The sequence below is a fragment of the Leopardus geoffroyi genome, chromosome C1 (assembly GCF_018350155.1).
Source record: "Leopardus geoffroyi isolate Oge1 chromosome C1, O.geoffroyi_Oge1_pat1.0, whole genome shotgun sequence".
NCBI classification, from domain to species: Eukaryota; Metazoa; Chordata; class Mammalia; order Carnivora; family Felidae; genus Leopardus; species Leopardus geoffroyi.
The window spans coordinates 167,031,187-167,044,158 of NC_059328.1; the positions used below are offsets into that span (position 1 = coordinate 167,031,187).

General features: G+C 38.2%; 1 protein-coding gene across 4 annotated transcripts in view; it reads right to left on the bottom strand.

Moving 5' to 3' along the window:
* Nucleotides 1-12,972, bottom strand: part of TTN (titin) — a 276,655-nt gene that overhangs the window by 212,572 nt on the left and 51,111 nt on the right. For 3 of the 4 annotated variants that reach the window (XM_045480371.1, XM_045480370.1, XM_045480369.1), the window contains one exon: nt 9,707-9,763. In XM_045480371.1, coding sequence (XP_045336327.1) covers nt 9,707-9,763 — 57 coding nt within the window. Of the gene's footprint in view, nt 1-1,938; nt 8,611-9,706; nt 9,764-12,972 lie in introns of those variants that run through there. The other variant, XM_045480372.1, reaches the window with a different exon arrangement.

Consider the following 12,972-nt stretch of genomic DNA (forward strand, 5'->3'; position numbering starts at 1 on the left):
TCAAACATGAAAGGTATAAAAATACATGTCGTAGTAGCAGCTAATAATTATGTCTAAACTCTAGTATACATAATACAATGAATTCTTCATCCAGCATCAGGGAAATTAATATTCCAGGCTTTTAAGTTATATGCCATTGACTCAGAAAAAAATTCTATTTAATTATCTACAACAATAAGTAAGCCGACTTATTTTTCTTTATTCAGTCATTGTTATTATTCTGAATATCCTCAAGTTCAACGCATTTGAGACTAAAAATTGTAATGAGCAAAATCAAATTCTTCCTTCCTGTCAATTTGACAAAATGTTCTTTCCTTTCCTTCCCTTTCCTTCCCTTCCCTTTCCCTTCCCTTCCCTTCCTTCTTTCCTGAAACAGGTTTTGAACTGCCCCACAACTGTGCCAGCTATTGTCATGTTTCTCATGACCTGAATTTCTAATTTATTGAAACGTCCATTTGTAACTAGGAGTAGAATAAATCCCTAAGTCCCTAAAGGGATTGATGATGTGATATATTACATTATACCCATACTTATTACCACAGATATTGTGTGCTCACTGGTTGAAACAGAAATGATTGTTCCACAATAGTATATCTGGATGAGTTATGGTGACTCAAAACAGGTAAAACAAATGTTTTTTTTTTTGGGGGGGGGTAAGTAGGGGAGGGGTATAAAGCCTGAACATATGAATTCTTTTGAATATTAAATTTAAATGAAGTGTTAAATTTTTTAGAATTAAAAGCAATATGTTTAATATGATCATGGTACATAAAAGTTGCTCACTGCAGGGACAAATACAGCTGTTAGGTAACAGTGAGTAATTTAGAATTAGATGGAGGAAAGATTCACAACTTCAGTATTATATTCTGTTGTTTTTCTCACCATTTGTTGCAAAACTAAAATTTATCCTAAACTATATTAAGAAAAGTTACCATTGGAACAACACAGAATCACAGAGTTGAACAATCACCTCTGAGGTCTTTTGGTCCAACTCCTCATTTTCAGTTAAGAAAACTCAATTTTTTAGTATTTATTACATCTTTCCATAAGAAGATTCAGGTTCACAGTGATAACATAGACACATTTTTAAGGATTCTGTGAATTTATTAGAATTATAGTTTTGAAAACAAATTCACTTTAGGAACATATATACATCTTAAATTTGAATACTTATGAATTTCTAGTTTTAAAAATGAAATTCAGTAACAATGACAGGAAAGCTGAATATCTTATTTGCATATAATCTGAAATACAAATTACCATATTGCTCACTACTAAAAATGTCCCCCCTTCTTTTTTCTAATTTTAAAGAGTCTGAAATTGGTCTATGGTTTAAAATCTGTGTATAAATGTAATATAGTAGTTCCCACCCCTGCCCCCACCCCCCCCCCCACTCCAGGCCAATATCGAATGCTGTATTTCACACTTGATGCCATTTTAAAAATTGAGAAAATAGGGTATTCCCAAAAGTGGAAAGATTTTTCTTTGCATATTTTGCAAATGTCTAGATGAACTCCACCCAAAAAAGAAAGCACCATTGGTCCCTGCAAAACCAGCAAGAATTAAAATATTTAAGAAGGGGGACATTAATACTGAAAATATTTGTAAAAGAGCCAAACAAATATATTAAGATCGCAAGGTAAAACAGATTATAGAGTTAGTCATCAACTGGGTGAATTGTTTCTGTTGTTTGTTTTGTCTATTCTAAGTCCAAGTCAGTATGCATGGATTTGGATGCAAAGAGGTTATAATTTCAAAACTGACTTACACTCAGAGCGGAGAGGAAATTTACCTTACCGATTTGTCCGCGTGGTCATGTGACACGGTCTTCCATCTTACATTTTACTTTACTTAAATAGCTTATCTGCTAAAAGAGAATGCATTCTACTGAAACTCTTTTGTGGAGGAGGAACGAGGGTAAAGCAGAAGTACAAACAGTTAGGTGGCCACAGAGATATTTAATTGCGTTTGATGATTCACAACAGAGTTGACACAGTGATGGTTCCACAGCTTAGATGACAGACTATTTACATGTGTTACAAACACAAGATTTCTCCAGAGAGAAACTGTTTTCCCAGGCGTTTTCCACGTATTGAATTCAAATCGAGTAGACCTATTTGGAAAGTTATTGGATCGATCTAATTTGGGAAATCTGGAGCACTCGAATCGATTCACTACTTACTGAGGCACCGAAACATTGCACAGGAAACTAAGTTAGGGTGAGGGCCGCACAGGTCTCCGCCATTCCTGACTTGTTTGTAGCCACACACCTGTACTCACCTTCATCATCTTTTACTAAGCTTGTTATGAATAGGTTGTGGAACCCTATGCCACTTTCCTCAGCGCTGAACCTTGTACCTTGCACCAATCTCCCATCTTTGTACCAGTAAACCGTGGGTCTTGGAGAGCCACGAACTAAACACTGGAAATAAGCTGCGGTACCTACAGGTGCATAACAGTCAGAAATACCTTTGATAAATCTGGGAGGCCCTTCCACCACCTGAAATTCAAAAAAGCTGTCTGAATATTTGCTCTTTAGGACTAATTCTTCCTTCATACTGCTTAAAGTCACTTTACTTTTCTTTGTCGTCATAGCAAACATTTCAGAATCTCCCATGGTGAGGAATCCCCGGCAGATAGCCTCTCCTACTCGATTGATAGCTCTGCACCTGTATGTTGCACTGTCAGATGGACAGACATTTCGAATTTTAAGTGTGTGACTTCCCTTCTCCTCACTGATCACGTATTTGATGTTATCTGGCTCAATACACATATATTCTTTATACCATTTAACTTCGGGACTAGGGATGCCTATGACTGAACATTTGAACACAGCGTCTGAATTTTCTGGAATTTTAAAATCACAAATAGGCATTATAAAGCGAGGAGGCATTTCAAATACTTCTAAATCAATTTTTAAATCTTTGTCTTCTTCTTCCCTTGAAGCCATACTCGGATCTGCTAAATTCAAAGGTAGAACATCCAGACTCACAATCATGCTTTTATGATCAGGAGTAAATTCAGGAACTGTGACTATTTTCACTTGCTTCTCAAATTCCTTAACATCCTTTTCACTTAATTCCACTTCCAGGACAATTTCTTGAGGAGAAGGTGTTCTGGACGATGTAGTGTTTTCCAAATCAAACTCCATGACATGCTGATGTGTTACTGGAGGTGGGAGAGCCACCGCTGTTTCTCTTTGGGGTACTATGTCTACACTGGCAAAGCTCTTTGCTTCCCCTATGATGTTTACTGCATGGCACATGTACTCTCCTGCCTCTCCTTTTTGAATGTTAGAAATTTCCAAAGAACACACATTACCCACCCTTTCTATTTTGATTCTTTCATCTGGCTCGAGCAAAGATTTATTTCGATACCATTTCACACCAGGAACTGGAATGCCCTCAACTTCCACAATGAAGCCTAATGTTGTGTTCTCATATATCTTCCTTTTGGTCAGAGGCTCAATAAAAGATGGGGGCATTTCATTGTCTTTTGGTTCAATGGCTTCATTGGGTGTGCCAAATGAATCAGAACGCCATAGCTCATAAGCTGAACTTCTCTCTTCTGTAGGTGTATGAAAATGTTCATTTGGTGTACTGTCCTCCCTTTCTGTTTTTGATGAGTATCTTTTAAAGTTTCCAGTGGGGTTTGGTCCTCCAGTAGGAATAGAATATTTTTCAACCGTTTCTCCTCCTAAAGGTGTAGAATATCTCTCTAGTGTCTCTCCTGGGGGTGTAGAATATCTCTCTAATGCCTCTCCTGGGGGTGTGGAATATCTCTCTAGTGTCTCCCCTGGGGGTGTGGAATATCTCTCTAGTGTCTCCCCTGGGGGTGTGGAATATCTCTCTGCTACCTCGCCTTCGGAAGGTGTTGAGTACCTTTCGGCAGCTTCCTCTAAAGGTGTGGTTCTTGCAATAGTCTCACCTCCTGAATTTGTTGAGGATTGTTTAGTTGTATCTGAAGGAGTAAAATATAAATCAGGAGACTTTGGAGTTTCAAAATGTTCAACAGAGGATGGTGGGGTATAAAACTGATCTAACTCAGGGATCTCTTCACTGCTTGTACTTCCCACATCAATCGAAATATCAGATTCAGGAGAAAATGGGCGACCTAATGTTTCCTGTTGTTGGTTGTAATATTCATACACAGTGCTGAAAGTTACTTCTTCAACCTCCATTGATGTGATTGATTCACTCTGAACATGCTTTGCCTTGCATGTGGTGTCTTTCATTTCAGGAACTTGGTGCTTTCCAGCAGCAAGTAAGTATTGTGTTAGGGAGGTCTGAGAGTCCATTACTTCTGCTGTATGTGCTTCATCCAATTTAGGTAGATTTTCAGACAAACAAGTTTCTATCTTTCCTTCTTCAGTAGCGGAGAAACAAGTTTCATTCTGAACTTGAACTTCTTCATAGCATTTTTCTTTTCCAAAGGCATCGCTTTTTTCACTAGTTTGTTCTTTTGGATTCTGCTGTTCCTCAGTCGTCAAGAATGGAAAGCTCAAGGAGACTTTTCTGTGGCATGTGGCTGCCTCATGATCATCACCACCTTCGTGGTCTCCCAAAATTCCAGTGACGTATCCCTGTGTCTCTCCACCCTGCTTTTGAAATGGGGCCAACTCTGGCTCCAAAGTATGCTCTTCTTCCACTTCATGAACCTCTAAAAGCTTTTCCTCACTTGCTGCTTTTTTCAAATGTGAAATGAAACTTCTATCTCCATTTTCTAGAGAACTTTTTTTCTCAGAAATATCCATTTCTCCAACATCAGTAGATGAGGTTTGAGGTGGGGCCCATGATTCACTGTGGGTTTCTTCAGAAAATGATTTAAGAGAAATATCAGTATGTGAAATTTCTAAATTGTGTTCCTGTGTATGTTTTTCCAAATAAAAGGTATTTTCATCCAAATGACTTTTCTCCATCACAGTCCTATTTGAAAACCCCTGACTGGAAGAAATTTCTGGATTGGTGAATATGTTATCTTGCACACTTTTAGAGGTATTTTGTGTTTCGGATTGCAATGTTTCAGTGCCAGCAATTTCTTCTTGGTAAGGTGTTTCCTGCTGCCTAGTTTCTTGCCCTTGAAACTCCTTTGCTGGATCTCCTATATGAGAATACATTTGTTTTAGATCAAATACAATGTTCTCAGCACCAGTTATTTCAGAAGCAGGACGTTGGATTTTAAAGTATGCTTCTGGTTGACTGCCATCTAATGCTTGGAATTTTATATTTGCATTTTCTATTTGAGAGTGGAATTGCTTTAAGTCAAATGTAATAGGTACTTCATGTTCAGTCCTTTCAGAAATTGTAGACTGATCTAGAAGACCTGTTTCTTTTGGTTGTTCCTTCTCTTGTACTTCAAATTCCTTAAGAGTTTGAGAAGAAAGCAGCTTTAAATTCATCACAATGTCAGAGGAATCTGGTTCAGTGTTTGGAGACATTGTCTCTGCCTGACTTAGGTTACTTGATCTTGAGTCTCTTGGCTTCAGTGGAAAATCCCTGTCACCAAGCTTCCTTTGAGGAGGATTGACAAATTTCCTGGTAAGTCTTTTTTCTAGAACCCCTTTTTCTACACGTTGTAACTTTTCAAATGCAATGATTCTATGCTTCACTTTTTTTCCTGGGTAATACCTCTCTTCACCCAGGGGTTCTTCATACACAATGATAGATGGATCTTTTGTATCATAACTATCAGAAGTTCTCTCAGAGTAGATATTTGGTAAATAGTCACGTAGGGCACATTCTTGCACATCTTCCCTTTCTGCTTCAAGTTTTCCAAAATCATTTTTTACCTCTTTTCTAATTTTTTTAACTTCACTGATATCCTCGACAAATGGATAAACAGTACCCTCTACTTGGTACCGCTTTGATTTTTCACTTATATGTCCCTCTTTCCCCTCACCCTGATATTGTACGAGTTTGGCTCTAACAGGCTTGTTAATTTTTGTGGCTCTAGAAGCACCGTGCATAAATCTAGGTAGTTTTTCTCTGGAATATGTGCAATGAACCTGGGCTTTCTGGTCTATCTGTTCAGTTGTCTCAAAGCTTTGAAAACATTCCCTTACAGAATATTCTTTTATATTGGATTGGGGAGTAAAAGGACCAGGTGGGTAATCACAAAAACGCGCCCTCACAGATTCTCCCTGAATTTGTTGATTTTTGGAATATTTTGCATAAATTCCACCAATATTTCCTAATCGACTATATTCCCTGTGAGTGTCAGGTTCCACTGTCAGATCTGAAACACTCTCAGCTGTTCCTGAATTGTTTTCAGCAACACACTTATATTTTCCAGAATCTTGAGAATTGAGGTCATTAATATATAATCTGTGGCTAAAATGAACTTCTTCAAACTGAAACTTGTGGTTCTGCTTTAACATGACTCCATTTTGAAACCATGTTACAACTGGCTTAGGCTCACCAGATAACAAACATTCAAGTATTATGGAACCCCCCTCTCCACATCTGATGTGCTTCGGCATTCCCTGTAACATTTTTGGTGGCTCGTTAGTAATATCAGATGAAAATATAAATTTGTGTTTTGGTGACCGAGAAGCTTCATCTTGAGGTCTTGCTTTAGCTCCCAGCTCCTCGGGGTGAAACGGTTCTCTGGACTCTTTATCCTGTTCTGGGGTGGGAGTAGCTGCTGTTATCTGAATTTCTACAGGGAAGGAAAGCAATTCTACATCTGCAGAGGGAGGACGTGGGGGGTTAGCGTGTAACATATGGAGATTTGTTTGGCCCTTTTGTCTCAAAGATGGATGAATGCCTTTTGTTTGGTCAAACACCAATGCCAGCTCCTCTTCCTCATCCGTGTACTCATGAAACACAGGGACTCTATGTGCTTCGACACCGTGCCCTTGTTTTGCTTTCACTTTAAGTGTTCCAGTTGTTTTTACTGTTCCATATTGGTTAAACAGCACACAGGTAACAGAACCTTCGTTTTGAGGAAGAACAGAAGAGAAAGTTAATATTGAATAGTTTTCCGAGGTCTGAGAGATATAGCCTCGGTTCCGAGGGATTGGTATATCATTGCTGTACCACGTCACTATGGGTGGAGGATATCCTTGAAAGTGACACACAAATTTACAACTGTCCCCTTCATAAACTTCTTGAGATTCAATTTCTTGAAGAAATGAAGGTGGGCAACGTTGTGGATGCTTTTGGAAAGGACTTTCATAAAATCGTGCATTTTCTTCTTCTTGTTCAGGTTTGAATTCAGCAACTTTTGTGGAAATAGAGTGCTGTAAATCTCTCAAATCATCCTTTCTTATTCTCACACTATCTCGTTCTTCATTTTCTTCAATATTTATAACTGGACCAACAGATTCACTGGCATGTGGCATAATAACTTGGGGCACCTTTTCAGGAGTCTCATAGATTTCCTCGTTCTTATTTACAACAGTGATATATCTAGATGACTCTCCAATTTCAGTTTTGGTCATAATTTCTTCAAGTGGTTTTCTTGCTCGGGTCTCCTCACTTACTAGAATCTGACCATATAAATGGTCTTTCTGTAGATTTTCTCTTAGAAATGCCTCTTGGCTCATTCTTATTTCAGCCTGGAGAATTTCTTCATCAACAGTAGTTTGAAAGCTTGTGGGAGGTTCTCCAGATGCTACATTTTGATCCATTTGATTAGAAAGGACATGTGGATTTGGGACAATATCCTCGCTTGAAGGATCTACCTTGTCCCTACCTTCGGCTAGATCAGATACAGACCTGCTTTCCATCTCCTCTCTAGACAGCAGAGTGTCTTTATCGCTAGCTTCACTTCTCAGAGTTCTCGAGCTGATTTCCGATGACATTTCTGAAAGAGATAATTTCTTTTTCTCCGTTAAGATTTTTCTAGCCTCCCGTAAACGTTGCAACTTCGTTTTGGTCTCCTCATCCAGGAAGCTTTCACCTACATTAAGCCATTCCCTTAGGTCAGGTTTACTTTCTAAATATTCTTCATCACACAGAAAGTCAGTTTTCTTGCCCGGACTTACTGTCTTAAAGTGTATAGTTCGCATCAATCCCATTTGTTCTACATCTTGTTTTTTGTTAAAGGGAGAGCCCGTAAACCTCAGGCCTACCTTTATCCTGTCTTCTCTCCTTTCAGCTAAAGCCTCCATATTCTCATGTGTCTGTTCTGCCCTTTTCAGAAATTCTAAACATTTCTCATCTTGCCCTTTTTGCATAACAAGCAATGATGCCGTTGATTCAGCGGACCCTTCACTATTAACTGCCAATAATCTATAACTTCCAGAATCTCTGTGCTGGACACTTTTAACCTCTAAGCTGGAAGAATGATGATGTAAATCACTCTCAGTTTTTATAACCCGTCGAAGACCTGTTGGGATAGGTCGGTTGTTATGAAACCAAGTCATTTCTGGAGTTGGCCAGGCAATTAATTTACACGTGAAAACAACAGGTTTGCCCTCTAAAACATATTGAAATGTAAGTTTTTGGGTAAAAGAAGGCTTGAAATATTCGGGCCAGGAGCTTGTAGATGATATTCTACTTGCATATCGTTTAGCAGCCATGGAGCTGTGGTCGAAGTCTTCAGAATCTGAAAAGGCGTCACGTGCATCTCTTTCTGAATGTTCAGATTCTCCCTCAGAGGACAATTCTGAAAGAAAAATTAAATTATAAAGCATTTTACTATTTTCCATAGTATTTGAAAAAGTTGAAAATAAATGAAATTGCAAAATAGGAAATAAAATAAAATGCATGCTACAGATTCTCACAAATCCATAAAAAAAATTCACTCACCATATTTGTTCGAATAAACGCAACACCATGCTCTGTTTAAAAGATTCTGACACGAAAATCGTTCGTTGTCTGGTCTTTTCTTCAAACTGTTGAAATTTCTTCTTGAACAAGCAAAAATGCATTTCAAAATAACATGTTCCTGTGCATGTTTGTTTTGAGAGCGGGAAATCTTTGTTCTTTTGGTGGCTAAGAGGAAAATCTTACCTGACTTGCAGAGAGTGGAATAAACGCCCTTTCTGATCCTTTTGATTGTTGGATTAAATTATTATCTTTTTGAGCATTAACTATTTAAAAAAATCTGCAAGAACTTTAACCATAAGTAATTAGCTAAAATAAAATGAGAAGGCGTTTATTCGAACTAATACAGCCATAAAGTCACAACGTTACGCAGAGAAAAGCAGGCAATAATGATCACGTAAGGCAGCTATCTGCAAGCCAGTGTAAGAGACAGATCAATGTTAAAATGATGTATGTGCATGAAGTGTAAACCAGAATGAGAATGTAACATTTTCACACATCCTAAATGAAGTAGCATTTCAATCATCATAATTCATTCATGACATTGCATTCTGAGACTGACAGCTAGGTGATTGCCTATTGTTCAATTTAACTCGCTGCGATTTTGAAAACAAACTTCCACTAATTGATTTCATGCATTAAGATGACAACTTTTTCTGATACACACTTATGAAAATGGCTGCAAACATGAAGTTGAAAATGGCTGATAAATTTTAAATATAAGACTTTAAATCACTGTCAAACAAATTACTGTGAAATGCATGTAACCATCAGCATACTAAACCAGGCATGCGACATAGTAATATATACTCTAAGAGATATATTTGTACATCTATGTCATTTTTCTCAATATTACTAAGAGAAAGTAGGCAGGTCAAGGATTCTATTAATCCTTCAGAATTTCTACTTAAATCTCACATCCAATATAACAATACCTTTCATCTCCACCTCAATCTCCTCTTCAATCCTCCCGTGCAAAATTGATTCTGGGGCTAAAATGGGAAAACATATAAAGAGATTTTAATGATTAACCTGATATACTTTCTGCCTCAATTCATATATTCATATAATTATAATTTCCTCTTCATTCTAGTAACAGAAAACTATGTCCCCCAAGTGCACCCAAAAAATCCATGCCAGACAAATCAATGAGCTGATAAAGTACATGACAATGTTGGCAGAAAGATTTTAAAACATTTTTATTTTAGGTTCTCTATGAAATTTCCACTTTTAGTTTCATAACTCCCCATGCCTTTACATGCATTCCAAAAAGCAATCCATCAACTAAAGGAATATTCTCTTTTTTAAAAATAAAAATGTCCTATCGATGGAACACTTGCTAAGAGAAGGAATCACATTTAGAAGGAACATGCATTTTCTAACTTGCCGCCTTTTGCCGAGGGCTATTCTCAGGTTTTCCTGCAGAATTAAGCGTTTCCTGCTAGTAAATATGCCTTTCATTTGGACCACCTTTAAAACTTGAGACTACACAAAGTCTGGTTACATATTAAGGAGCAAAACAGAGTCCTCAAGTCAAAATAGCTTTTATTATATAGGGAAAAGGCGCAGGCTTTAGACACAATCATCTCTGGGGCAGCTTCCTGGGAAAGGTGGGTGCCTTGGTTCCCTCTTGTTCTTCTGTCCATCCGTGTGGAACTGTGTGGGAACGCGGGACTCCATGGCTCCTCCGTTCCTTGTGGGCTTTGGCATGAAGTGAATGACAAACTTGCTGTTTTCCTTGACGATTCTCTCTTTACTTCATGGGTTGTTTTATTTTGTGACTCTTTGTGTGTTTTAAAACTTTTAGTGTCTGAACCAAGGGCAATTTTTGTAACTGTTCTGGTTTGCGATTCGTTTGCTAGGTGAGAATAAAGTTAGGAAAAGTAATAAATTAGCTGTGTTTGTAAGAGTAAAACACACGCTGAATTTAGAGAAGGTGATGTGTCATTAGGATGAGAAGGAAAGCAGCATGTTAGTTCCCAAACTAACATATGATATATCTATACTTTTACGTACAGAAGAACTACTCAAACAGACTTACAGGGTTTACCTTCCTACTTGATCTTTGCGGATAACTACTCTGCCTACGTAGAGTTACAAGGCCAAAGTAAAAGAGGAACATGTAAAGACTGGTCTTATGTGCGATAATTAGATAACTGTGCCTGATCCTTCATTCTTCAAACACTTAAAAGTGGCTTATCTTTTCACTTTCTTAAGTACCAGTGAGGCAGTCTGGACTTCCCAAGAGAAAAATGCTCACGCTCCAAGAACACTTTAATGATATAATCCATTAGAACTGAGTGAACTAGAAATCCTGTGGCAAAAATGTCCAGCTTAAATCCACTCTGGCCATGTGCTGATCGAGCATGTACCATGGCCCTACATTCCTTAGGAAACGAGTTGAAAGACCTACATTGTTCCTACCTCCACAACACAGCCAACTCTCAATTATATGGCTGCAGAAACCGTCATGGTTGTCACCACGTCACCTCCAGATAAATAATCACTATGTGTGATTATTGCACTAGCCAGCAGCTATGGTGAAATTGAGGGTCAACTCTTTGGATGGTGGAATTTTCCATCTAATTTGCATAACTAGATCTCAGTTCTGGAGCTATTCCCTTTGAAGCCTATGAAAATGTTACCAGAAAGAGCTACAGAACAAAATGTCAGATTAAGAGATAAAAAAGACTCCTTTGGGCGAATGAGGATTACAGATATATTAAATGATATATGGGACTCTGTCAAAATTCAGAGCCAAGATGGCTGTCATATAGCACTGTACTATCCCCTGCTCGTCTCTAATATTTCAAAAATGGATGGAGAGATCAGAAAAGACCTTGAGGCCACAGGTCTCCACCGACCCCTGGAGATGCTAGAACTTCTTCCATCAGTTACCTTTCACGGGACTCAATAAAGACTCTTTGCTTACAGACATACAGCATGGGATTCTAGCACCTGAAGAATAACTTTCCTTTTCATTAGTATCTAAGAGGAGGTCCATGGATAAAAGGAAGAACTTATCTTTTCCGAGACAAATTTATTCATTCCCTTCCAGACATGGTGGCAAATCAAGCATGATAACAACAAAAATAATAATCTTGCCATGAGATAATTCTAGAATTCCAGGAAGATCTGAGACTTTGAATCAGCAGCACCTATTAAGAAATAGCTATAGACTCCTAATTTTGGTCCAGACAGAGCCCTATCATTATCAGTGCACAATTTTCTATTGCTCCTTATAAACATCTAGAACTTCCAGATCTGCAAACAAAAGGCAGATGAGAACTTTTGAGCCTCCTAATATTAAAATAATTAAATTTAAGCTTGGCGCAGTATCAGGCACAATAATAAATAATCAATAATTGATTAACTGTAACAGCTTGACCTTCTTCAGGGTACCTCGAAGGGGGCATATTTGGGAAATACTAGGAAAAGCATTGCACATGAAATAAACCATAACCTTCCGAAATGAGATTTGAAAGTTACACTTCCTTGAATCTAGACTGGAAAGTTAAAAATGTTCATCACAAGTCTGGCCAATAACTTGGCTGACTTTCGTGAGTCTTTTACGAATAGAGTGCTAAGTTAGAGATATTCTAATTAATATATTCATTGATTCAATTTGCACAGCAGAAAAGCTGCATAAAGCGATGGGGATGAAATGAAGCAAGTCAGAGCTAAAAGCCAAATAAGCACCTTCTATGCTTAGTACTGCTGACGTTGTCTTCTCTCCATACTCATTGTGGACACTGCAGCTGTACAGTCCTTGGTCTACCAGCTGAACGTTACATATGATAAGAAACTGAATATTTCCACGTTGTGACTGCTTCACTCTTTCAGAGTCCTCGATCTTTATGCCTTCATGAGTCCAGGTTACATCAACAGAGGATTCATCTTGTAAGACGCAGAGGAATTCAGCAGTGTCGCCGCACCTTACAGAGAGGTCCTGAAGCTGCAGGAGAATCTTTGGTGCCTCACCCACTGCCTCTTCAGCATAGTTCCCAGATAACTCAGTGCTTTCTGCAATTTGTGAAAGGGACGCAGTGTGGCGCAACTCTACATTTTGAACCGATGCAGCTGTGTGGATGGAACTTTGAGATACACTTTCAAAAACCTGTGATTCATATTCATATGATGATCCTTGAAATGACTTAATTTCGTTTTGGGATAGTTTGCTCTCCTGCTTTGTGAAAGAGGA